Source organism: Carassius auratus, chromosome 24, assembly GCF_003368295.1.
Source record: "Carassius auratus strain Wakin chromosome 24, ASM336829v1, whole genome shotgun sequence".
NCBI classification, from domain to species: domain Eukaryota; kingdom Metazoa; phylum Chordata; class Actinopteri; order Cypriniformes; family Cyprinidae; genus Carassius; species Carassius auratus.
Window position 1 is genome coordinate 10,059,324 of NC_039266.1, and position 27,241 is coordinate 10,086,564.

General features: G+C 35.1%; 2 protein-coding genes across 3 annotated transcripts in view; both read right to left on the minus strand.

The window, feature by feature from the left end:
* c24h8orf34 (chromosome 24 C8orf34 homolog) overlaps positions 1-7,480 on the minus strand; it is a 75,966-nt gene extending 68,486 nt beyond the window's left edge. The window contains exon 1 of one of the 2 annotated variants that reach the window (XM_026200937.1): positions 7,047-7,480. In XM_026200937.1, the coding sequence (XP_026056722.1) occupies positions 7,047-7,115 (69 nt within the window). In that variant the 5' untranslated portion in view covers positions 7,116-7,480. The remainder of the gene's footprint in view (positions 1-7,046) is intronic. The other variant, XM_026200936.1, reaches the window with a different exon arrangement.
* A 3,016-nt stretch (positions 7,481-10,496) lies between these two features.
* Positions 10,497-27,241, minus strand: part of prex2 (phosphatidylinositol-3,4,5-trisphosphate-dependent Rac exchange factor 2) — a 128,800-nt gene continuing 112,055 nt past the window's right edge. The window contains exons 38-40 of the mRNA XM_026200939.1: positions 20,452-20,554; positions 13,182-13,249; positions 10,497-11,021 (exon numbers count right to left, since the gene is read on the minus strand). Coding sequence (XP_026056724.1) covers positions 10,976-11,021; positions 13,182-13,249; positions 20,452-20,554 — 217 coding nt within the window. The 3' untranslated portion in view covers positions 10,497-10,975. The remainder of the gene's footprint in view (positions 11,022-13,181; positions 13,250-20,451; positions 20,555-27,241) is intronic.

Below are 27,241 nucleotides of genomic sequence, written 5' to 3' on the forward strand. Positions count from 1 at the left end.
GTGATCAGACTTTCTTTATTGCTTTACCTTTCTTTTTACAGTACAGTATTTTGACTAACACCCCAACTATTTCACAAAGATAGAAAGTTGCTGAAAAAAATTTAAACCTGTGTTGAACGTGCATGAGGCCACCCAAAGAGGGATTTATCTTTAATTACAGTGTTTGAATAAAAAGGTCAATATATTTCAGAAGCATTGTGAAAAAGAAAATGTGATAATCACAGACTTTCCCATTTGAATGGTGTCAAATTTTTAATAAGGAAATGCTACATTTTCAGACATGTCAATTTGGCCATGATTTTATCATGGGATGCATTTGTTTGTTTTGTTTGTCAGGTGAGCTTGTCTCGGAACGCAGGGCATTTGCTCAAGATCAGCGGAGGGGAGCTCATGCTGCGCTGACGCCTCGGGTGTCTGTGGGTCACTGAAACATTAATTAGTGCACAGACCGCCAAGAAACCTCTATAAATAAAGGCAAGAGAGGGAACTCTCTATATCCTCTCCATTATCCCACCCTGCTGTGAGTGTGTGTCTCTCCTCAGGGTACTATACAGAGCTGTGTGTGTGTGTGTGTGTGTGTGTGTGCATCCCCTCTGCTGTAATTAAGTCTCAACAAGACCTACACAGTTTTGTCTCATTTAAGGTTCTCTACTGAATGATAGAAAATGGTTCCCTATCATACATCCCCCAAAATATCCCATTAAGTTATAGGCTCCCAATTTTTGCTGAAACTGGATAGATCTATATTACCCACTGAGGTATAGCAACACAGCCTTAACAGTTCTTCAGGTTTCAATTGCCTGTGGAAGGTGTCATTTTCAATTACAAGAGGGAAATGCAATGATTCTCCAGCCAATTGGTTTTATCGATATTCTGTGTGCTGATGTAGCATTCAATTTGTCACTTGTGGGACACAGAGGAGCTTCATAATGACAGTTGCAGCTCAAGAAATCTAGAGCCAGAGGACCTCAGACATAATAGTCAATACAAAACAAAGCCATGGTCAACATGTGCACAATGCAAACGGAGTTGTTATTCACTATATCCTTGCATTTTTTATTTGGACTCAATACAAATGCTGACAGACCACCAGCACAATTGTGTGATGTTGCTTATATATTTGTCTATTTTTAGTATCAAATGAAGTCGAACCAGTTCAAAACAGTAAAGGTGCTTCATTCTTGAATGAATCAGTGTTTATGAACGAATTGGTTGAGCGAATGATTTAATGACTCACTCACAAAAACTGTGTGCGAAATCGAATACGCTTTTGACTTGATACTTATTTTTAATAAGTCATAACTTCACAACTGTTTAAACTTACATTCTTTATAGTGTGAATGTCTGAATTCTAAATTTAATCCAGAATTGTAATTTTAACACACCGGTAGGAGTTGTGTTGCTACACTGCCATTTACAAGAAGTAGTTTAAGTTAGAGTTACAAACCTGCATAATTTTACACAGTATATAGAAGGGAAGCATGCAATGTGTTTGATCAATACGTTTGAACTAATCATTGAATAAATTATTGAAATGACACTAGGTTAGACTACTGCACCAGCGCATTTAGATTTCAAGCTTTCACTGTGTGATTTAGTGTATTAAATTACATTTAGAATGTAAAAAATGCCCCAGTATGACTTTTATATGCATTGTATATTTATATCCTCTGATATAGTTAATGTCATTTAAGCAGTACAGAGCAAATATGATACTGATTTGATGAACAGCTCAGTAAACAAGAAGCTAATATTGAGTGACTTACATTTAAGACGCAACAATTCTTCTTTTTGCTGTATGTCATCAACAAACATAGTTCCAAACAAGCCACAGTAGAACTGTTTGCATCTCTGAGCAACACACAATGGTCTTTCATTACTGAATCAATCAGCTGTTTGAACAAATTGGTTGAATGAATGATTCAATGACTCACTCATGCAGTGATTTGGCAATTTAAAGTTTATTTTTAAAGTATATTTTTTCTACAAATCATTTCAAATAAAACTAATTTGACTGCCAAGAGCCTTTCTCACTATATGAATTTATCAATTAAATGTAAGAATTTGACACAAAAGATGATGCATATATTTACTTGGGTAAAAAAAATTGTCTTACAGTATATAGATTTAAAAAAAAAATTATACATAATGAAAAAGTAAATTTCTGTTACACCTGCAAATTAATCACTGCACAGAATATGAATAATATCAGAAGCTTTGGGAGACAGCCATCCACAGCAGTCCTAAATCTTAGTACCAACACAATAACATACTCCGCAAAGTATCACCTAATTATCCTAATCGAAAATACTAATGCCACTAATGCAAAGACACAGTCAACATGCAGTGCTGTTGAACTAAATATCACTTCTGAAAATGCCATTATCAGTGATGGGGTAACTGACATTAAATTCCTTTAGGAAGCTGACATGCTATAATCCATATAAAACTATTTTGAAGAATTTTGGCATCTCTTTTACAATTATTATGCAAGCAGCTTTTGACAATATTATTTGAGATTATACTCGTTAGTAAAACTGCATAACCTTTTAAAATGAACCACTGAAGGCAAAGAGTCTGAACAAGAAAAAGGGTAAATCACTTCACATAACATATTACGTTCCTTATACATCCTGTTTGCTGATGTTAAGGGTGCAGAAATCACACACTGCAGCTTTAAGACACAGGTACAGCAAGCTAAGGAGAAACTAGAAGAACAGAAATTACCCAACAACCTTCAACCCCTAGTTCCTTAACACCAAGAGTTCAGTGAACATCGGCTGACACTATTTCAGAGAGGTCTAGGCTGTGATCCTTACACAGATCCCTGAAGAAGCTGAGCCGCACAAATTGCTCTATACACTGAATGACTTTTCTAGAACAAAGCAATGCACTCTGGGCCAGTGTACCCTTGACTCTGAAATGCATTGGGATGGTCTTATGGCAAAATAAATCTTTCTCATAAATCCTGCATTTACATCCCTCATACTAGGCTAGACCCTATCAATACACATCCATACCATAATTTCAGTCAATGTACTGTACATCAGGACTCTTAATGGAGTAGTTCACCAAAAAATAAATAAATAAATCAGAAAATTTACTCAACCTCAAGGACATCCAAGATGTGCGTTTGTTTCTTCATCGGAACAGATTTGGAGAAATGTAGCCAATTATTTGCAGTGAATGGGTGCCGTCAGAATGAGACTCCAAACAGCTGGTAAAAAACCTCTCTCAATTAAAATATTGTGCAGTGAAAAGCCGTGTGTTTGTAATAAACATAATATATTTGTAATGCTTCTGGCCAAAATATCAGTCCATAATTTATAAAAACACTTCCTCCATTGAAAATGTCCAACCTCTTTTCAGAAATCAGAAATCCACCAGCATGCTTGCTTAGAACTGCTATTGGACTGTTTTTGCTTGTAAACTGAGCCTGATCTGTGCATATTTCTCTCCTGATTCAGGTGACTTTTCCAGTGGAGAAAGCAATATTATAGATAGAGGACATGTATTTTAGCTCACAGAAACAGTTTACAAATGAATTTGTTTATTACAAACACGCAGGTTTTTGCTTCACAAGATGGTAATTGACGGACTGGAGTCTTCTAGATTACATGTGAATTTTCGTTCTTTTTTATCAGCGGACAGCACCCATTCACTGCAGAAGACCCATTGGTGAGCAAATGATGTATAGCTATATTTCTCCACATCTGTTTCGATGATGAAACGAACTCATCTACATTTTAGGTGGCCTGATTATCAGCATTTTTTTCATTGGGTGAACTATTCCATTAAACAAAACTGCTTCCCCCCCAATTGTGAGGGAGAGAAATCGGGGGTCATTAAAACTACAAGATTTCTACAAGAGTTTTTATATGGCTCAGTAAACTGCAAGTACTGTCTTTGAAAACCACAAATCAAACCTCCAGCAATAATGATAAGATTCCAGTATACAAATAAACACATACTGTCCAATTAAAAAAATATATTAACCTATGTTCTGAATACTGAAATGACTAGTGTGTTGGTGCCTGTGGTTTTATTGCTTGGATGCATTAGTATGCTAATCAAACCTCCATTTGCTCAAGCTACAGTGTATTTTGTCTGTGAATGCACAGTTCTCACAACAGAGATAAATTATGCTACTGCTTTACAAACATTTTACTCCCTTTATTGCTCTGCCTACAACCATTACACTGCGAGACGGCCACTTTGATTGGCAATTGATAGCCTGTTTTCCTGTTCCTGCCCCAAACTTGTTCTTGTCACAGCTGAGTGGAACAAATAATCGCTGCAACTGCCTACAAGGCTATGAATTCTGCTGCCCGCTTCTCTCTGCTTCCTTACGTTTAGGCTCAGGTTTGTTTTTACCTGAAAACATTCATTATTTATAATTTTTATTACTAAAGCATATAGAACAAAATGAGATTAAAAAAAGTAGATATCTCCCAGTACAAAACTTGGGCATCATTAGAAGGCAAATCTTCTAGGAAAGTCTTAAGAAGAATGTAAATTAAAATATCTCTTCACTGATTAATGCAAAAAATGCACTCAGGCAAAACAGTTGAAGCTAATCAACACAGCTACACTACATCTCAAACCCCAACCCCCACACAATATGTCACTCTACTGGAAAATTAAAATAGTTAAAGCCTTTAATTTAGTGCAGGTAGATTTAATTATATTACTTTGACAGCATGTAATGCAGTAAGTGTTGTCTGCTCTGTTACATGTATTCAATTTTCCCCCATTTTTTTTTTCTCCAGGAGAACTTCCTTACTAATTCAGAGCAGCCAGAGGGCTGATCAACAGCTAACTATGTCGATTCCCATCCAATCTGGACTTTAGTTAAGCTATAAGGTCTTAAAAATAGTAACAAATTGCTCTTCTATTCTTGCTGCTGATGACACAGAATATGTCTGTGTGATAAGTCAGTTTAAAGAGAGAACTAGTTTTATAGCATGAATATTCATATAAGTGGCTAAATTCTATGGCATAGAAATGTATTTCACATTTAAAAAAAATACTGACCTATAAAATATTTCAGTTCTGTGTTGCTGTGCTTTAGTGAGGAAGGTCTGACACTTTAAAGATGCAGCAGCTACAGTCGTCGTCTTATTCCCCAGTCACATGCATATTGCATTCACAGTGACCTCAATTTAAGTTTACTTGGTGACTTAGTTTTTTTCAAGAACTGGAAAAGAAGCTTTAGAGGGTCATTTATCTTTTTTTTTTCCGTACAGTATGTCTGTGTTCATGTGAGCACAGTTACAGTGTACAGTGGAAACACACCGGACAAACACACCTGCAAAGAGATACTGATAATAGTTATGATGTGCAAACAAACTGAGGCTCTATATCAGCTGTTTGCAGTGACATTATAAATTAAAAGAGGCAGAGCCTGATGGTCAAAACTGGTGTCCCTGCTTAATATGTTAATATTTGTCAGTTCAGTGCAAATGAAAATCTAGGGTCACACTAGCCCCGTTCTAATCTACTTTCAATTACAGTTACATGTTACTGTATATTTGTGCACTATAATATAAAGTTTTACCACCTTTAGAAATACTATTTGAACTGTCAGACTACCTGACCTTATATGAAATACTTCCAAACCAACAAAGAGAAAGAATGCGACAGACACTCGCCCAAGCCACTCACTCAACAGCGTTCACTGCGCGGCGCCGCTGTCCATGGTACTAGGTCACACACGCGCTGCTTTTAGCTTTATTGCTGTTTAATATTCCGCGCATACACACAGTCCCGGCTACAAGACAGTTGATACATCAGCAGTTTGACTCGTATGGACTGTGCTTCTTGCTACAGATGCATCACAGAGGTAATAGCGTTGGTGGATGACAATGCTATTTTAGTTCATTATGGTGTGGAGCAGAAAATACATTTTTCTCAAGGTGACTGGCGTGTCCAGTTTCTGTTGTTTCAGACATATTTGTCGGCTACAGTATAATGCATTGCCTGATATCATTTTCTGTTGCATTTATTATAGTTTTTATTTGGTCCATCACACCATTCTCGTTATACAATGCTGCTGACAGTGCAAAAGTAGAGGAGACCGGGGAGTGTAACATTCATTTAAACGTCTGTAACTCGGTGGATTTTTGTGCTGTGTGCCTCAAGTTTGGATATAGGTTAATATTGCCATATTGTATATGTCTATTATTGATTTAAGCAGTTTAGAAACCTACTACTAACTCCTAAACTTTTTAAATCAATGACAAATGCAAATAGAATGTAACGTTAATCTAAAACATTGATTTATTGTAGTATTCAAATGTAAATGTTTAAACATTATTATTAGTATTAGTATTAGTATTATGCTATAAACATTTTAAAATTCAAACATATACACTGTCTTATCCTTTGTGGTTCATTTCCAATTTGTTGAAATCGTTACACCTCGTTACAACTCACCCCGTGTTACAGCATTCCCACGTCTCCATATTTACAGTAGGCTACAGCATTCATTAGATGGGCAAAAAAACACTAACCATATATTACAAATGTAGAGAAATAACACAGGAAGAGAGCTCAGATGAGCCTGACTTCCTACAAAAAAATAAATAAAAAAATATTATATATTTTAATGGGAAAATCATGAATGCAAACACAAAGGCATCAATTTGGTTTACTGAGAGAAAGCGTCCAGTCAGCAGAAACATCTTCCGTCAAAATATCTCAGATTATTTCTATAGACGAGGCTATTAGGAGAGTTGAATGCTTTAGTTGCTCCTGCAACAAATCAAGTCCAACATCTCTAGTTTTCCACAGTTTAACTGATTGTATGAAGGTAAGTGAATGCATGAGGCTTTATAAGCGCAAATACCCTGCTTGCATTCATACACTTCCCAAATCAATAAAATGCTCTTAACATGCATTTAATTACAATTCAACCCTAAGTCACATCTCAATGTGCGTTCGAGCAGAGTCAAGTGGGTCCTGCCTCATTCATTTACAGTGCAGCAAAATCCCGAGGTGCCCCAGGAACAAATGTTTTTATTTTTTTGTGAAAAGTTGTAACATACCTCAAACAAGGGTCCGATCTTATTCTTCTCCAGGTATGACTGAATTCTTGACTGCTGAAGAGACGCCATGAGAATGTGTTGCGTTAAACAGCAAAAGGCTTGGATATCGTTAAATATCGCCAAGCATCTTCAGACGTGCGGGATTGCGGACGGATCTCTTGCGGGCAGAGAGCGGACATCCAGCGCTGAGAGCTCGGCTGCTGCTCCAGCACAAGCTGAAAGTAACGGGCTTTGCGTCCTCCCTCGGTTTGCTCACTATCTTATCTGATGGGACTACCCCTCCTCCGGTCTCGGCAGAGTAGCTGGCGACGGCTTCTTCTCAAAGCCAATCAAAAACATTACACCTTACATGAATGTTTATTCATTGGCTGTCCAGGTCTGAGAGACCCGCCCTCGTTGTTTACACAGAGTAAATGTCGATATAAAATTCATATTCACGCACTTAGTACTAAAGTTACATTATGAAGAATTCTAATGACTTCCTTATACTTTATAGTCTAATCTATATACGTAAATAAACCACATTTATAATGCTTACCTATGCCAGTTTCAAAAGTGTAAAGCATTAAAATACATAAGCAAAACATGTAATTCTGCCATGCATTAGGTCTATACTTAAAAAAAAACAAAAACATGTAACCATTAATAATTGACCCATTCTTTTTTAGTAGAATGAAAAAAACAAATGTACATATAAAAATAACATTATTTTGTGTATTTGGTGTAATACAATGTGTTTATGTGGTTGACGGTTCAACTGTACATTATTGTTGCTCTTCTATATGCCCCGCCATTCTGAAATGTGTCGATTTTTAAAAAGCTCATGGTTCTGAAAAGCCAGTTGTACTCTGATTGGCCAGCTATCCAGTGCGTTGTGATTGGCCGAATGTCTCAAGTGTGTGACTCCCTGTAACACTGTGATGCCATGTGTCCCTCCAATGAGAGAAAACCCATTACAAATGAGGCATTTGTTGTGGAGACATAATTACAGATTATAATTTTTTAATATAATTTTAGTATTTTTATGCATTGCTTTGTGTATCGCGCCACATATACATAAAACCATGTCCGCATTTGTGATCAGAGAAAAACAAGAAACAACAAGCTCTTATGATTACTCTACACTGCTCAAAACTCACGTTTGATTTATCAGTGGCAAATCCTTTACATATGAAATCGTACTTACAGACTATGTGTCAGAAGCATCAGACTGTCCTTGCAAAGTTGGAGCTGCCCAACTTTATAGAAACAGCCAGCAGCATTGTAAGCTACTCTCACAGGATACAGTCCTTGTTCTCCGTAAAATGCGCTGCACACATCTGAATATTTGGGTTAAAATGTTCTGGAACAGTGTTGTAAATACAACTTAACCTCCGATTTCTAGTCGTGTCCTCTTTTGGAAGGGCAAACAAAGTAGCTTTGCTTTCACAACGAAACTAACAGCGTCTTCACAACATGGAAAGTCACGTGAGGGAAGCCAATAATTGGATATGATTAGTTATGCTTGGCTGTGATTGGTTTGTGCGATAAATCCCACCTCTTGTGTTTGTGCACGTTCCAAGTTCGCGAACCAGTCTGAATGGTGGAAGACTAATTTAAAAAGTAAGTAAACAGTTCACATACTTAGATATAACCACGTTGATACATGAAAAGAAGACTGAAATGGGCTGAAAACTTGATCTGTGGGAGTGTGCAATCAGCTTGGTTAAATTTGAAGTAAATCTCTCTGTCTATGACCTAATATTTACTGAGCTCTGATGACTGGTGATCCAAAAAATTAAAACATAGTTAAATGTTAAGAACATAAGTTCACAATAAAATATATTGCTTAAATTTTTACTGCCTTGAGTTATTATTTTGGAATAAATGTAAAATGCCTAAAACACTAAATTAATGAGATTCATACATGACTTTCATAGAATATTCATTATTGTTAATGTAAAAATATAAAATATATATTTTTTTCTCCTTTTTCTGATAGTGTAAGTAATGTTTAATTAAGAAAATGTGACTGGGACATGAATTTACATTCATTCTCCTCATTTTAGAATACCACCGCACAACACATATATATATATATATATGTTTTGTTTTGCGTGTTTTGTGTGAAATGTGAATGGCCCCTTTTTTTTTAAACAAATAGTTCTGGAGTTTGCTTATTTACAATACAGCACTCCAGTGAAGCTAAAACGTTTGTTCACCACATGTATAAATAATGTAAAAATACAGATAAAACACTTTTTTTATATTATTATGCACAGGCTCTTTCCATGCAGAATATTTTGGGACTGGAAAGTCTATAATATTATTTATAATAATATTCATAATTATAATAATTTATATCTTCAAATATAATAGTTTTCTTTTTTTTATTTTCTTTTCTTTCTTTTTTATTTTTTCCGATTTAAACATAGGCACCATTGTTGTTACTATAGAGTATATTGGTCTCACTAAGCTATTACAGAACATCTGGACACCATTTACAAAAACTGCAAGAGACAATGAGCCCGAGGAAATTATGATAGGTAAACAATTTTTGTCAAAGACAGTTGCCTACATACAGAGGCCATTAGTGAGATTCCTGAAGACTTTAACTGGTCTGATACCAGCTGCACATTGAATGGATGACAGCATAGCCCATAAAACAGCTGGGAGTGTGTGTGCCCTCACATTCACTGGAGAGATCTGAGACAGATTTGCAGCACAAAGTTAAATCAAAATCACTCTTAAAGTCTTTTGCATATATGTTTAGTCATACATCTAAATCAAAAATGGAAGGCTTTTTATATAAGGAATATGATTGTGTTTTCTTTTAAACATTTTTATTTGAAATGACATTATTGTAATAATGGGAAAATCAACCTGGTTTTCAGGTATATATATATATATAATGTATTTGGAAAATCTCAAAATGTGTTAGTTTTATGACAAAGTAAATAACCGTATTTATTTGTTTATTTATTTTAACTTTAATATGTCTTTTTCAATGAAAACTTTTTACAGTAATGTTTTCACATGAATTTATGCCTTTTGGCTGCTTTCATCCACAGCATATTAAATCAGACAGATGGATTGTATAAAATATCTTCATTTCTCAAAATAGTATCTGTGAAGTTAATAAACAATTCCTGTTTAGAGCGGTTTCTCAGTAATGCATAGTAATGATTGATTAATTTGTTATTTTAAGCAACATTAATATAACATATAACAACAACTCCAGAGTACTGATTTCATTTTAAATGTGGAGACAAAATGACTTATAAACCTATGTAAGTATGTCAAATATATAAATCTACAACACTGGTGACTGTGTCGTATGAACGTTCCAGTACTGTATGTTACTCCATATTCACTGAGACTGCAGCACTAAGACTGCAACATGTAGCTTAATGCACTATGGTGTTAATAAACTCTAAGTTGAGAAACCTAATAATGTGAAAGCCAAACCTATACATATGTTAAAGATTTATATGAAAATAGATTAAATACAAATGCACATACAGTTGCAATGAGGCTTTTGGATGCTATGCCCAAACAGTAACTATAAACAAAAGATACTGTAAGCTTTAACATACATAGACTTAAGCACTGTGCAATTTTTTTAACATGAAGAATAAAGTTATTTGAAACAGACATTGTGATTGACAATCACTTCAGACATCCTGTTTGTTTACTCTTCAGGTCTAGAATAAGATGCGCCGTAGCAAAGCATGAAATAAAAAAATAATGGTGCCTTTAAAAAGCTATGAAAGAAGTCAATAGATATTATGCTGTGCTGTATATCCTTTGAGCTGGGAGGTGACAAATCTGCCTCTGAGCAGGAGTGAGGGTGAACGTCCAGACGCTCTCATGACGTGGACAGTGTGTGTGTGTGTGTGTGTCATCTGGAGTTGGACCAAAGATGGGCCAGATCTGTTGAAGACGTGGGTTCAGGGGTCATCGTCAGGAGGTGGAGGCTGGCACAGTTTGTACAATCTGTTAACAGAATAAACATATTTGTAAAATAAAATAAAATAAAATACATATATATAGTACCATATATGTAAAATATATATATATATATATGATTAATACATTTTTTTTAATGATTTTTAGTTTTTTTTCATTCATTTATGCCTTGTAAAGTTGAATTTATTTAACCAAAAACACTGCAAAAACAGCAATATTATGAAATATTAGTGCAATTTAAATAACCGTTTCCTAATTCAATATATTCTAAAATGTTATTTAGTCCTGTGATGCAAAGCTGAATTTTCATTTGAGATTTATTCAGTCTTCAGTGTCACATGATCTTTCAGAAATCATTATAATATGCTGATTTGTCGCTAAATAAACAATTTAAAATCAGTTAAGCTGCTTAATTTTTTTGTGTAAATGTTGATATTTTTCCAGATTCTTTGATGAAAAGAAAGTTAAAAAGACATTTATTTCAAATAAACATATTTTTAAACATTTAATTTTTTTAACAATTTAGTGCATCCTTGTTCAATAAAACTATTAGTTCCATTAAAAAAATAATAATAATAACAGTTAAAAATGTAAACTTTAAAACATTTAGTTTAAACCATTATTTTATAACAGCTATAAATAATTAAGTTGCAGTGGATTAATAGCAATTGTTGAATAGCCCCGCCCATGGAGTATATGTAAAATCACATGTTTTAATTAGTTATGATTACGTCACGTTGCATTTGGATAGACTGTCAAATTGTACCTGGTTGCAATGGCTGAAAAAATGTGGCCTGGTTCTGTATTTGACATTCACTGTGTTTTTTTACGTACATGATGTAAGAAACTGAACAAATACACTTAAATTTATGCAATAAACAAACTAATAACATTTTTCCTGAGCTGCAGAGAATTTTTAAAATGTTAAACACAAATCCTTGGATTTAGGCAGCGTTTGTTATATGGCAAATAAACATAAGCCACACAGCAATGATCACAAGAAACACGCCATGAAAAGCCATGAGTCAGTGTCTTGAGGGTCACGTTACAGTTCATCTCCTTACAGACCTCAAGTGACTGTGACAGATCAGAGTTTACGCTGGAGTTTTGTACTTGCTGAGAGAGAAGGAGTGGGTCTGTTTTTAACGTATGTCTAATTCTGTTTACCTGCAGGAAACAAAGTCGGGCTCTCGTACATGTTCTCTCTTTTATGCAAACACACACACAGACATACACACACCTGCAGTTATGTGATGCAAGATGACATGTATTTGAAGCTAAATATTATATTTTGTGGATTTAACACCCCAGGTTTCTGTTCAATTTTACTGCATATGGATGAATACAACATAATTGCGCACATTTGCAAAAATGCTGTATCTTTTGTTTCATGCGGCTGTACTGCAGGTTTTTTTTTTTTTTTTTTTTTTTTTGGAAGAATAAACTTAGAACAGCTGCTCCCGAGTTTCTTTCTCCAGTAAAACTGTGGGCCACTTTTTAATACACTAAAGGATATTTAAAAAGCAGACATACATTTACTTTACTAGATTTGCATTTGCAGAGAGAAATATCAGCCCTTATAAGACAGCAAAAAATCATGATATACAGTAGCTGTAGGTGAGCTTTATATTTTACATTTCTGCACAATTCAGAATGCAAAAAGATGCAACAAAGAAGTTAATAATAATTGCATATGCAAATATTACAGCGTTGTATTTAAATGCTGAATATTCTGGGAAGTCAGGGAGATTTTCAAATGTTAATCTTAAAGAGACAGTCCACCCCAAAAATTTTAAGCAATCAGTTTCGCGTCCTATTGACTTCCATGGTATTTTTATTATATTTTTATATATATTTTTTGTCTGTATTATTTAAGTCAGTGTGACCCAACACCATTTGGTTTCCAGCATTTTTCCAAATTCATCCACAACCATTCCAAACACTTAGAGGTTTACAGCAAACCCTTCATCAGAATGTTTGTGGCCTGTCAATATAATGCTGTAATAATTCTGGAGGCCTAAACATTTTTCTAAAATGTGTAAATCTTTGAACCGTGGCGTTTAGGTCTAAAATTATTTCATGCACATTTTATGAAAGGTTAGTGAAAACCATAGTGTGAATGTGAGGGGACTGAAATGATGTGTGTGTAGTGATGGAGGAAAGTGGTGTGTGGGCCGCTCTGGTTACCTTGGCACTGTTGATGGGGTGCGGTCTCTCACTCCCAGGTTCTTGGCTGAATTCTGCACTCTTGCTCCCTAAAAATAGCCATAATTATAAATGACTTTCAGGCCAGTCAGAACAGTTATTCTTTAAATAAGCATGAACATATTCTGTGTCCAGTCGATCAAAGGTGAGAAGTGGTGTCATTTAGGCTGTGTTGTTTATTATGGAAGTATTATGAAATATACACTAAAAAAGAAGTAAATATATAGTAAAAAAAAAAGTACATTTTGAAAGACAAAAAAAAAGAAAGAAAAAAATATATAGTGGGAGTTAAAATGTCTTTGTTAGGGCTGAGATTAAATATTTTAGTTGAATTAATTACATAATATATATCATATAATAAACCTATTGATTTATATTTAATGATGCTCAGAAATATTTTGCAATTACGTGGTATTTTAAGTTTGAACTGTTGATGGTTAAAAAAAAAGAAATTCTTCACGATTTAATTTGCAAACTAGTCAGGAGGCTTGATTAACTGCATTAAAATTTCCATAATGCTACATAAAAATTTGCATAATTAACAAATTAATACAATAAAGCCTGAGTTTGTTTATGCTGTCAAATACAAATATAGGCCCAACACCATGCATGTACTGAAATTAATGATTCAATTTCTTTTAATGTACTTCTATTTCTGTACCAAGGATAATGACTTTTGAAAATATGCACTGGTTTTTCTTCTATTTTTAAATAACTAAATAATTCATATAATCATTTTTTATTCTGAACAGAAAATCTGTTTTTTCCTCTTCAGTTGCCCAAGTCAGCCTACTCTGCCATTCTTCACAGACGCTGTGGCTCATATTTCATAGAAAAAGAGCAGCAGTCCTGCCATCCAGCTGAACCTGTGACTTACAAACCCCATTCATCGTCACAGTTCATGAACACTGGCCTTGTCAGATATGTTAAATGGACTTGTTTTTAATCATAAATTAGGATATAAAATATACATATTCAAAGAACATCCAGACTTGTTTGTTGTAAGTTACATGCATCCAACTAAATCAATGTCTAATGTTAAACGAAATGCAGGACTGTTTACTGGAGAGCATCTTGACTCCAGAATCCTATCACGTCAAAATGAAAAATGGCCACCTGTGCCTTGACGTAAGAAGGAAAACGTCTATCTTGCACATTTTACAAACATTAGCTTTTTCCACAAATAGCTCTTCAGATTTGTTTGACGTGAGGCATCTCGGCAGGTGTGTCTGTTGTGGGCGAGATCAGCAGTGGGGGACGTTACTGCCACATAAACACAGCTGTGATTGTGAGTGCAGAGCTTCAGAGTACAGGTACACTGCTGACGGGTGAGTGGTTCAGACATGGGTGGCACCATGGTCAGTCCCTTATCATATCATGATAACATCAGCAATTACACCACCAGAGGCACACACTTTTGCCTACTGCTTTCCTGGGACTTTAAAAGATATGGCTGGATGTTGAGGAGAAGAACTGAGATATGAAAGGGCAAGAACACAAAGAGTAGTTGTCTACAGAATATTCATCCTCTTGATAAACCTTTTGTTTTTACAATCACTTTTAGTATATATATAGTTAACTCATTTTGTCAGTTCAGCTATTTATTGTTTATACACAGAATCTGCATGATGGAGCTATTTGTTAGTGTCCCTTTCTGTTCCTCAATGAGTTCCAGGCATTATGATGGATGAGCCTCTTTTAAGTCTCGCTGTGAGGTACGAATTACAGTGAATAATAATAAATAGTCAGCCAGGGGGAGCTCTGATGACAGTCATTCATTTTTATATTCATAAAGTCATTTAAGAGCCTGGACGGCACACATAAGGAGTCATCACCCAGAGGCGGTCCAAAACATCACATATTTTATGCCTCAACACATTATAAATTAAACAGTTTTAAAATCAGAGGTGAAATGCAAATATATATTATAAAAAGTATGCCTGTCCTCAGGTGAAAGTTAAATTTAAAGTTACTTATAAAGTCGTTTTAATACATACATTTGAATGGCCTGATCTATGAATGGTCTGTTCCCTAATGCAGTGGTTTTCAACGCACAAGCAGGTTACCAGATTGACGACACCAACAAGAATGAGGGCACTCGACAATGAATGAAATGAAATGAACTGTGCCGAATTACAATTGGGTAAACTGGCAGTGGCCGGGTTTCACAAACCAAAACAACTACAGACATTCCGGCCCGGAATGCACATTTTCAAAGGAGAATTACTGACTGTTGCATTGTTTTTCAAATAAATAAGTATGTTAACTTAGCATGTTCCTTAAATATCTGCAAACATATTATGGTATTTTTATGCTTTAGTAGAGTTGAAAACTTACATACAGAACTTTTAAAATCAAACATTACAAAATATTAATATCACAGATTACATAGTCTTAAAATTTTAATTATTAAATTACCCATTTATTCTAATTTATTTAATAATTAATCACTATTTGTATGTATATATATATATATATATATATATATATATATATATATATTAGTGGTGGGCCGTTATCGGCGTTAACGTGCTGCGTTAACGCGAGACTCTTATCGGGCGAAAAAAATATCGCCGTTAATCTATTCTCAAAGTTGGGTTGGGAGCTGGGTCTATACTAAGCAAGCTATGATGACTTTCACCTTGATATTTTATATAACCGACTGGCCTAAAAATATGCTCAGGACAGTTGACGGGCCACTGCTGTGCATCGTCACGGAAGCTTATCTTTTTCACATATTTTTACGCCTTACCGCTTGTCGATTTAAACATTAAAGCATCCAAAAACAAGACACGGAAAAGCTGAATGGAGTAGCTGGTTACTCGCGCGCTATGTTCGGTGCGGAGAGAGAGAGAGCCGCCTATCACGGACAGCGACACTGAACCGAGCTCTCTTCTGCGAAGAGAAAGGTGTCTCAAAACACTTCAACATCGAGTTTGCTTATTTTTATACATACAAAATATGTCAAAATATCCACGGTGGAAATTATGCTCGAAAAAACTGTCAGTTATCTCTTAAGTGAAAGTAAACAGTTGAGAGAAAAAATGGGATGTGTATTATATTGGATGCGTTCATCGTCTCTTAAAGTGACCGCGCCTAATTTAGCTACTGGCTGCTGTAATGTTAATCCAAGAAAATGAAAGAAAATCACTCACACTTACTTTGTAGTTTTAACAGTCAAACCAAAAATTATTCAGACACCAGATATAATTTTTTATAGCAAAACTGTAATAATGTGAGAAATGTTGAAGGTGTCTGAATAAATGTAGGTTAGATTGTATATTTCATTTTTACATTAAAGACTATCCAGTGCTATTTTACATTTCATTATTTGGTTTCTGAACCTTGACACCTACAAACTTGAAAAAAAAACCTAAACATTGGTGTGAAACAGGCGTAAGGTTGTTTGCACTTTGAACAATGTGGAATTAGTTTACAGCTTTTTCAAGCACTTTGTGATGCATTTTGGAAACAGGAGATGAGCCCCTTTTCTAATGCAACACCTAGCTTGATAAACCCCTTCTCAAAGACTTACTGTTTGTCAATTTTATTTGGGTAACACATATTCTGAATGCCTTAGTCAGAATTCGAATGAGCCATTTTAATCTAGATTAATCTAGATGAATTTCAAAATCACAGTGAGATTAATTTAGATTAAATTTTTTTTTATCTATGCCCACCTCTAATATATATATATATATACAAAACAATCATTTAAATATATCTATCAATTTATTATTAATAATTATTCTTTATTTTAATGAATTGTAATGTTATTTAAAATTACTTTAAATACATAAATTTTATTTAAATTGTATTATTAAATAATGATAGAAATTGACAGTAAATGCATAAAAACATAAGAAGTGGAATTCTTGGGATTAAAATTATGTATTTGCAAATCAATTATTTATATATGCATACATTTATTAATAATTATTATCAATACATTTTATTTAAATCAATCTTGTATTTATTTAAAATGACTTTAAATACTTAACATTTACTTTATTTACATTACAAATTTTACTATTAAATAAAAATGAAAACTAAATCTAAATGTATAAATGGCAGTAGAAGTGAAACACATTGGCCAATGCCCCTGATATGAGAAACATTGTCTTAATGTACTCTTTTGAAAGTTATGTCTCGACGTGACTGAGTTACTGTCAAGGGCTCTCTAGTCTTTGCCTCTCATGACTCAGGGCCACCTTGAAGTTTCATTTCTTCCGAGCTGACACAGCAGCCGTCCAAGCCCTCTATTATACAAGTCTCACAGTGCCTAATGATATCAAAAGAGCAGACCCTGTCAGTTTCATCTATAACTTCATGAAGGACGCTTCAAGGCTAGGGTGAAAATGGGTAGAAAAAGACTAACAATCTCTCACTTTCTAAATGAAAGGTAGGGAGACTTCATTTCATGAGCTTCTAGTCTCCTTCTTCCAGACTGGCTAACCAGAGGGAGGAAGAGCTTATGCTAATAGCCATGTAGAGAAACCGAAATGAGAGAAAGCAAACCAAGGCAGTTAAGCTTGTTATATTTCCCAAAATAATTAAACAGGCCTTTGATAAAAATAAATCCTCTTCGAAATGAACACGGTGGCCTGATGTTTAGATTTTTTTTTGCAACTGTAATTCCCAATAAATTAACTGGGTCAGTACAATTCAGAAAACATTAAAAGCAGAGGTAGATTTTAGCTCATCTTTTTCTCTGCTGGAAATGGCACTCAAAAACCAAACCATATTAATGAATTTCCCAGTAGAAACTTTCAATGAGAAACCATGGGTTTATAAAATCATAAAAATGGTCCATTCTGCAGAGAGCTAACAGTAATAAGATATTACTTCAAACTTTTATTAACATTATATTAAAACTAACAGATTTCAAAACCATGGAAGATTTCAGTAAAAAAAAAAAAAAAAATACAGTAAAAATTTTTACTGTTAATGCGGCCTCTATTCAGACCACCTGAAGATCAAAGAGCTGAAATTCAAACACCTCCAAGACCTGAAGGAAGTCATCCCAGAAGACTTAAACAGATTTTACGACAATTGACTTACTTACAATTCACTAGCTTAATATAGAATGCAGTATTAACACAGTCAATATGATAGCAATGTTATCTGTGTTACACTATGATATCAGTTATTGATGTATTTCAAATATCTACTTAATACTTGGCTTATTATGCATGTGCATTAAAGTTTAAAAGGTATCTAATACTTGAATTAAATTGGATGTTTTGGATACCACCATTAAATTACTGTTTTTATTATTATTTTACTGATTTTAAGTTCAACTGTTAGGTCTACTTATAGACTATGCCTCTCTTGGCATTGTGCATGTAAAACACCCCAAGGTGAAAGGTTTTTATTTATGGGAGAAAAAAAAAAGTCTGTCTAATGGCGCCAATTAAGCCTCTTTGGATACAATCACGAGTGAAAATAGTTAGGTTAGATACATGCTTCGGTGCAGAAGGAAGCCCGTGAGCCTCGAAGGTAAATTGGCGAGCAGATTAGGCAAATAACCGCCTATTAGACATCTTAATCAGCTCATCGTTTTTTTTTTGTATTGCATCACTTATAGCTCTCAAACCTTTAAAATAGAGTTTAGGAAGTTGTATGTAACCACAGCCATTAGCTTTGGTTAACTACTGAAGCCGTTTCTCTTGTCAAAAGGTTCAACGCGATCGCCAATTTTGTCCGTACCATTCTTATCAATGAGAGCGTAAACTGGTCATAAAACTGGTACAGGTATCTCCGACAAAACATGATTTTAGTGAAATGTTGTGTTATTGTTGGCACACAACAGTATATGATAGCAATATAAGGTATAATACCAACTTTAAAGGCGCAATATGTAATTTTTCTGCTTTAAAAATAGCAGAAATCCCCATATATATATTTTATATATATTATATATATTTTTTAGTTGTGTACTTACATTATCCTGACAGTTTCCACGAACTTTCAAATCCGGAGAAAATTATAGTTTAATTAGAAGACACTGCACATTTTTTTATTTCCGTTTTGTCGCCCATCTATGGCGTCATATAAACTTTGACCCCTCTAGTTTATCTAACTTCCTGCAGAACTGCCAAATACAAAGGTGAACAGAAGCAAAGATGAGACGAAGAAGAAAAAGTAGTAGCTAGCCTTGATCGAGACTATTATATTTTATATTTATATTGTTTATATTCGTATTTATACCTCAATCAATAACTTAGTTATGGATCATGATTATGCTTTGCCTGCACGTTCTGTGAAGCGCAAACATGCGGGTGAAATAAATGATCCGAGAAGGTTTTGGGACAAGATAAGAAACAAGACATGGGTAAATATTGGAGTTGCATTACCAAGATAGAGTTTCGTGACAAGCTGAAACTACAGAGCTACAGAGAGATGTCGAACTCGCTTGCATTCTGATAAACAGGTATGCATCCATTCAGCTAACTGTATCTATCCGTATATTTTGTGAAACGATGATGTCTTGTGTAAAACGCAGACGGACTAGCTCTCATGTATAGTATAATGTAAATCTACATTTGTTCTATATCTAGCTGGATAAAGTAGCTTCAAATGCAGTTCACTATCTTGTTCGATGTCATAGTATAAACGTAATTATAATTGTTAACGAAAGGCGACCATGTTTTTTTACATATATTACTACTAGCTAGATGGAATATTGATTTGATAGGGGTATCATAATTCATATATCTCTCCGTTCGAAAAGACGTTATTGTCAAAATACTAAGTTAGAATGAGTGAGGAATGATAGGGAGCGACAGAGCGCGTGTTCCAATGAACAACAACTCCCATGAGCCTACGCTCTTTCCCGACGTCCTCAAAGTATGTCTTGTGTTATTATTGTGATTGAGTGACCCCTGGTGGCCACAAATCCCACACTGTACGTTTAACAATACAATGTTGAATAACTCCAAAAATATGCTGTTTTTTTAATTTCCTGAAAAACAATGATTTTGGAGATACGAAGATTCCACCTGACAGTGATGATATATATATTACAATTACACAATTTTTTGTGTATTTTTTTTTAAAAAATTATTGCAGTCTTGCAGCATAAGAGACTGGTTTCAAAACATTAAAATAATCTTTATGACCCTTCAGTGACTTTTAAATGGTACTGTACATACACTGTTGGACATCGTTAGTGGACAAAATAAACAAACTAACTCGTCTAAAAGTCTGCAGGACCAAAAGGGCTAAAGAAACATCAAACACCAGAACATACCTGCTTCCTCATGACGTCAGTGGCCTGCATGATGCATCGTGGGGGCAAGCCATGATTGCGGGCCAGAAGAATGGCCTGCTCCAGTGTGACACTCAGAGTACAACTGCAAGACAGACAATAAACAACAGATCAGCAGATGTAAGACGCCAACTCTTTATCAAATATTTTTCATAAAGTACTCAGATATTGATTGCAGCAATAGCAAAAATGAGAGGGGTAATTACAGTCGAGGATAAAAACAGTGCCTTTTATCAGAGATCATCTTCCCCTAGCCATGTTCTAATGTTATTAATTATGCAGAGATGTTATTAATTAATAATTTAATAAAACAATTTGAGAAGCCTAAATTCTGATTACAGCATGGAGAAGGAGGACAGACCCAAGGCATTTAACATGTTTGTGTGGCCCAGGCTGATGTCTCATCTGTCTGTGCCAGCGCCTGGATAACAGGAAGACCTGTCAGATGTGCTGTCATTCCAGCGTGATGAAGCGTGACATGCACTTTCATTCTCTGAGAACATGTGTCTGCCACTCACATCCCATTAACATTTGAACGGACAGTCAAAGGGCAGCGTGGCCAAACAGGTGTAAGAGTCATACACTCCACTGCATACAAGGTGAATAGTCCCAAGAGACCGATAAACATCCCCCAAGGTAAACCATAAGCATGAAGTCTCTAAAAGACTGTGACCACCAGATACGAGTGGGAAAGGAGCCAATCAGGAAAAAATAAACTAGATAATTTAAATCAAACACCAATATAAATGTATAAGCTACTACTAGACATGTTGATGTACAGTGTCTGGGTCAATAAGAGTAGATGGCACCTCTTTCCATAACCATCTGACAAACAAAACTAGAAAGCACTGAAAATACTAAAACTAAACTTACATAGACCATAAAATAGAAAAAGAAAAATATTATAATTCAAAACTACGATAACCATGTTTTATCCCAAGTTAACTAAATATCTATGTGCATCAACTTTGGCAGTGCTAAAATGCTCAAATTACAATAAAACTAAAACTAGAATAAAAATGTAATAAACTGACATAAAAAAAACTACAATACACTGAAAATAAAACTAAACTAACAATGGACATAAAATTGAACTTAACTCTCTTTATAATTCTGCATAATAGCAGAGTTTAGTGTCAAGTTAACTAGATATCAATTAGCAAAACTGAATATTTGTATTTACTCATACACTTTTAAACAGTTTTTCAGACTGGAGAGAACCATTTTGTAAGTCCGAGTGTTTTCATAGAGCACAGAACTCTATTATTTCCAAAGATTATTAAAAATCTGATTTCTTATTTTCCAAAAGAGAGGCCAAAAGAGCTTTATGAGGTGCCATTAGACAAAGTCAATGAGCAGCGTCTGGGTCAATAAGACCTAATCCAAATGACCAATCTAAATGATGACTTCTTTAGAGAGATACCAAACGCATTTTAGATTACCAGGAACACGAGTGAAGTTCTGATAAACAACGAAGCAATCATGAAAAAATCAATAACTGACTGCTAATGTTTTTACACTTTCAGGGAAACTGTTTTTAACTGGTGAGCTATAACAGAGAATTAGTCAGAAAGATATTTGGTTATTTGATTGCTTGTCCAATGCCAAACTGTCTATATCTATGATGCATCATCCTGACATTTCAATCTCATTTTTGGTGATATATATGTGTTCACAGGCAAAGGTGTCAGATGTGTTATATAGCTCTCATCTGTGAATTCAATCATTCAGTCCTTCTGAAGTGAGAACAGCACTGACCTTTGCTTTAAGAAAAAGGCTTTTTCTTACTCGATCTCCATATTCAAGAGTCTAGCTATGATAGATTATACGAAACTCACCAGGTGAAGGATTTGTTTTCTTTCTTTATAAGAAACACATTCACTCGTTGATTGTTTGCCCTTGGCAACAAATGGGTTTCTTTCTGGCAAACTGCTGACTACGTAGAAATTCACCGGACGCTAAGGTGTATTTTACCCTCAATTGCATTTCACAGATCGATCCTCTTGATTTATAATCGAGAAAAAAAATATGATACAAAGATTTCAGAGTCACCTATCACCAGCGCTCCTCACACGTATCGCACATCCATAGTCATTTAAAACTTCAAGGACATGTCATGACGCAGCAAAAAGAGGCGAATCTCACTAAATTGTAGGCTTGATTTATGCGTTTCCTTTTCTCTGATAGACACACATATACTGAGTGTCAAGGGCACTGTGTGACCTCTTTACGACTACAGCCCCACAAACTATAGCCCCAAATTGATCCTCCGTGTTTTATGGCTGATTGAGCTGTACCTTCTCTTCTCAGCCGTAGCTTTCCTACTGTTACTTAATTGCTTAAGGGGATGCTTGGAAGTAAGTGTAAAGGGCCTTATAATCTGACGTCATACAACACTTTGACCTCCACATGACAAGCAGTGAAGAAATTATCACAGAAGAACAATTTCTTGAGGTTATGCGGTTGGTAGCAGGAAAGCGGTAAGAGTTTATGGTAAAACTAGTAAAAGCAAACCTGTGAAATAAAGAAAAATAAATGCCCACTCATTAGCCCTATTCGGACAGGATTAGTTTTAAATGGAGAGGTAGGGTAAAGTAATTTTTTTACCGAAGCTTCTCAGTGATTTTAGTCCCGTCTGAATGTGTCATCTCAGTAATCATTACGGATGATGTCAGTAAAGATTACAGTGACTTACTTTCTGTAATAAGGTCCGGAAGAATTACTTCAGGTAATACAAATCCCGTGTGAATAGACCAGCTGTAAATATGTACTTAAAAATGTTCTTATTTTTCTATTTAAATGTAGTTTTCACCTCTTTGATTAAAGCTTCGACAATGGAGTTTATCAGTGGACAAACGACACTAAATAAGACTGCTTTTATGCTTCCTGGTCTCTGACGTCACACGCCTATGACGTCTCGCCCATCCATTGGACTGATTACACACGTTATTCAGAGAAGTACCAAATGTGCTTTTAGATAATATTTTATTTCTATATTTTGAAGAACATTGGAATCAAAACAACACTGGACTCCACTTATTTTCATTGTATGGACAAGATACACTTTTGCTCAATTCTGTCTAATAAAAATAATGACAAAATTTGAATTTAGGAGTGAATGAACCATTACATTTTCCAATGCATCTATACAAGCCATGTAAAGTAAGACACAATTACGGGAAAGATCAGAAACGTTTTGCCGTCACAGCAGAGGTGGGAGCCACAGCAGGAGCCACACACTGTTGTGTGATATCAGCCAGAGCAAATCAAAGCTGGCTTAATACTGAGCCAATTGGCCCGAGGCAAGACCTGTGTGACGGCATTTATTGGCTCTTTATAAAAAAGCATTCTGAACTCTTCTGCTGACATAGAAAATGTGGAAGAGACTCATCAAATGTGTGTGGTATTCTTAAAGGAGGACTGCTACACTTCTACACATTAAGCAGCCAACAACCAGCAGATGGTAATGTCTGATTTAAACACTTCATGTAAAAGTGACCCTGGGAATGTACAGATGGACTAGACAGACTATACATGGGACAGAAAGTAGATATTGGTCATAAAAGATCTATATAATGAAAGATCAAATATCCCACGTTGGTGATGATGGTATTTGAGCATGTTTATGAAGCTCTGTAGAGACCCATGAATGTGTCATTTAACTATTCAAGTTTCAAGATTAAGCCAGATGGTTGAAGTACACTTAAAAAATAATGTTTCTGAATTTAACCATTAGATTATTTTTTTTTTCCCTATGAGGTCTCACTGTGAGGTCAGTCCGTGCTTTTTGTGTTAGATTTATTTCCCATGATGTCTGCCTATGAGGTCAGTCCATTCTTTTTGTGCCAAAAACATTTTTCGATCCTTTTGGGTTTTAAGTTGGGTTCAATAAAGTTTCGAGGCTTCATCCCTCAATAAAAGCCCACGCTTGCATTACAGTTTGACAATTCCACAACATAATTTTGGCTGAAATGTGCTTCACAAACTAATAAGGTTGAACTGGAATGATTGGGAACCTTATTAAAAAATAGCATTAGGGGCTACACACAGCCAGAAACTGCACAAAGACTGACATGGAAGAGAAGAAGTTGTTGAATGAATTCGTTATTTTTGTTTCTTTGCGCACAAAATGTAATCTTGTAGCTTCATTACATTACTGTTGAACCACTGACGTCACATGGACTATTTTAACGATGTCTATACTACCTTTATGGGCCTTGAATGTGGTAATTACGTTGCTGTCTATGCAGGATCAGAAAGTTCTCAGATTTCATCAAAACTATCTTTGTTTGTGTTCCGAAGATGAACTGAGGTCTTATGGGTTTGGAACGACATGAGGGTGAGCAATTACAGAATTTTTACTTAAACTATCCCTTTAACAATATCTATACTATTTAGTTCATATCAGCTCGTTGCTATTTTTCTGAACAATGCTGTTGTTTCATCAACATGTGAATGCATTCACATGTCTGACTCCAAAAAGTTAAGAAAGTTCAGGAAATCTGTCGTTCTTAAAATCTGTGTTTTCATAGTGCACTGAACTCATTTACAGTACTTCAACATGTCAAGGAAAATGGGATTTCTCATTATATGACCACTTTTAACTGTGTTCTTACTCTCCCACTTTGAAGGGACCTGTAAATTTAGAACAAATTTATATTGAAATTGGACCTCTGCAACACCTTGGCGAAAGAAATTTAGCCATAAAATAAACATCAGCTCTCACTTAGCTTCAGCCATATTTGGCGGGTGAGCACTTTTAATGCAAAACTTGCGCCTCTCTGCAAGTATTTAATTTCATTAAAAGCAGGAACTGGCACATTTTGTCTGTTGATTGAAACCATTTGACAGACAAAAGGTATATAAATAGGAGCACATTATGAAATGCTGATGCTCTGCATACCATGCATACTGGGTGTTTTATTATAGGGATAGTTCACCCAAAAAGGAAAAATTCTGCCATCACTTATTGTTTCAAACCTGAAAAAGCAGATATTTTGACTTCCATAGTATGAATGTCAGTGGGATCCATCAACTGTCTTGTTACCCATATTCTTCAAAATATTGTTTACAAAGGAAGAAAGAAACTCATACAGGTTTGGAAAAACATGAGGGAGAAGTAAATAAAGACAGAATTTTAATTTACCCAAGTTTATGCCATCTGAAATTCTACTCTATGGAATTCATTAATTAACTCTCTTACATCTTGCAAGCAATACAACACATTCCCTACCTAAACATATTTAATGCAACTTCAATTGAGCTACAAATGAGAAAAACGGGCTTGAAACAAAATGCCCAAAAACCATGTTTTACACAGAATTATCCAGAACTATCGATTGGTCATGAGCAAAAGCAGGTTAAATAAAGAGAGAGTTTGTTTGATGAAAGCATGTTTAGAGGGGTAAACGACTGAATTCACTGTTTCTGTGGCAGGTCTGAGCACCTGCGGCTTCACTAAAGCTGAGATGTGGCCTTTAATTGACATGGCGTACAAATGTGAGTTAGTCACACCCAAACCAACACACACAAAACTGTGAACATTTCATGCTGCTTTTATCCAATACACTTCAGTGCGTCTGTTGCCACGTGTGAGGCTTTGAAATTGATGTTGAAAACCATTTCAGCAACATACAGTGCTAACAAAAAGTCAACACCCTCCTGTTCTTTTCCACATCTTGAAAACTGCTTAGGGATTCTGCTTCTGTTAAGTAGTTGTTAACAAATTGGCTCACCCTCTTCGGGAACACCCCTATTTATTTGGTCAAATGAAGGTGAAAGATCTTTCCAAGCAGATTTGTGACAAAGGTCTTGAAAATTCCCAGTCAGGGCAAGAATATATGAAATGATGCCAGTGAATATCACAACACGCTGTAAAACTCCCTATTACAAACGTGACCGAAGGTAAATCTTCTCAAAACTGGCTGTCCTCCAAAGCTTAGTATCCAGGCAAAGAGTAAGTGACGCCACTAAGAGGTCTATAAAAAATTTAAAGAGTTGCAGTCCTCCAGACAGAGATGTAAAAAAACAACAGGAAAAACTAGAAAAATAGAAAAACTGCAGCAAGAAATGTAAAATCATTTAACAGCATACAAGAAAACACACAACAAGGGTGATTTCCTGGAGTGGTCCAGTCAAAACTGAATGTAAAATCCAACTGGGCGCCTGTGGAATTGACTTTGCACTTCAAAAACGGTCCCAATCATCTTTTGCTAAGAAAAGTGGACACAAATTTCAGTGCCCAAAGAAACTGCTGGCCAAGGAGATTGTGCATTAATAGTGGGGTAAATGCTATTGTTGTGTGCCATGCAGAATTCTATTGAGAAAGTCTTTCCTGAATTTCAGTTGAGCTTGAATTGACGTAGTAAACAGAAATTAGAATTGTAATTCAAATATGAATTTAAGAAAGTAGAATTATACTGAAATTCCAATACATTTTTATTTCTGTAAATGTAATTTTTAACCATTTAACTAATCAAATAATGTTTAGCGAAGATTACAAATGTTTTACAGGCCTTAAAGGGTTGAAGAACACTTGATTTCCATGAACGCCATTACCTTCACTTTCTGTTATTTCAATTCAAATTACAGTTCAACTTCCTGTGTATTGTGGCCAATTCAATTCATATCGTCTGTTTGACCAAGTCTTTATTTAATTGTTCAAAAAATTTCTGCCATATGCACATAAATTGACAGTCACCACTTATAAGCTACTACTAAATATTGTAGAATCTTAATTTTCTGTAAAGTTACTTTGCAATGATTTGTATCA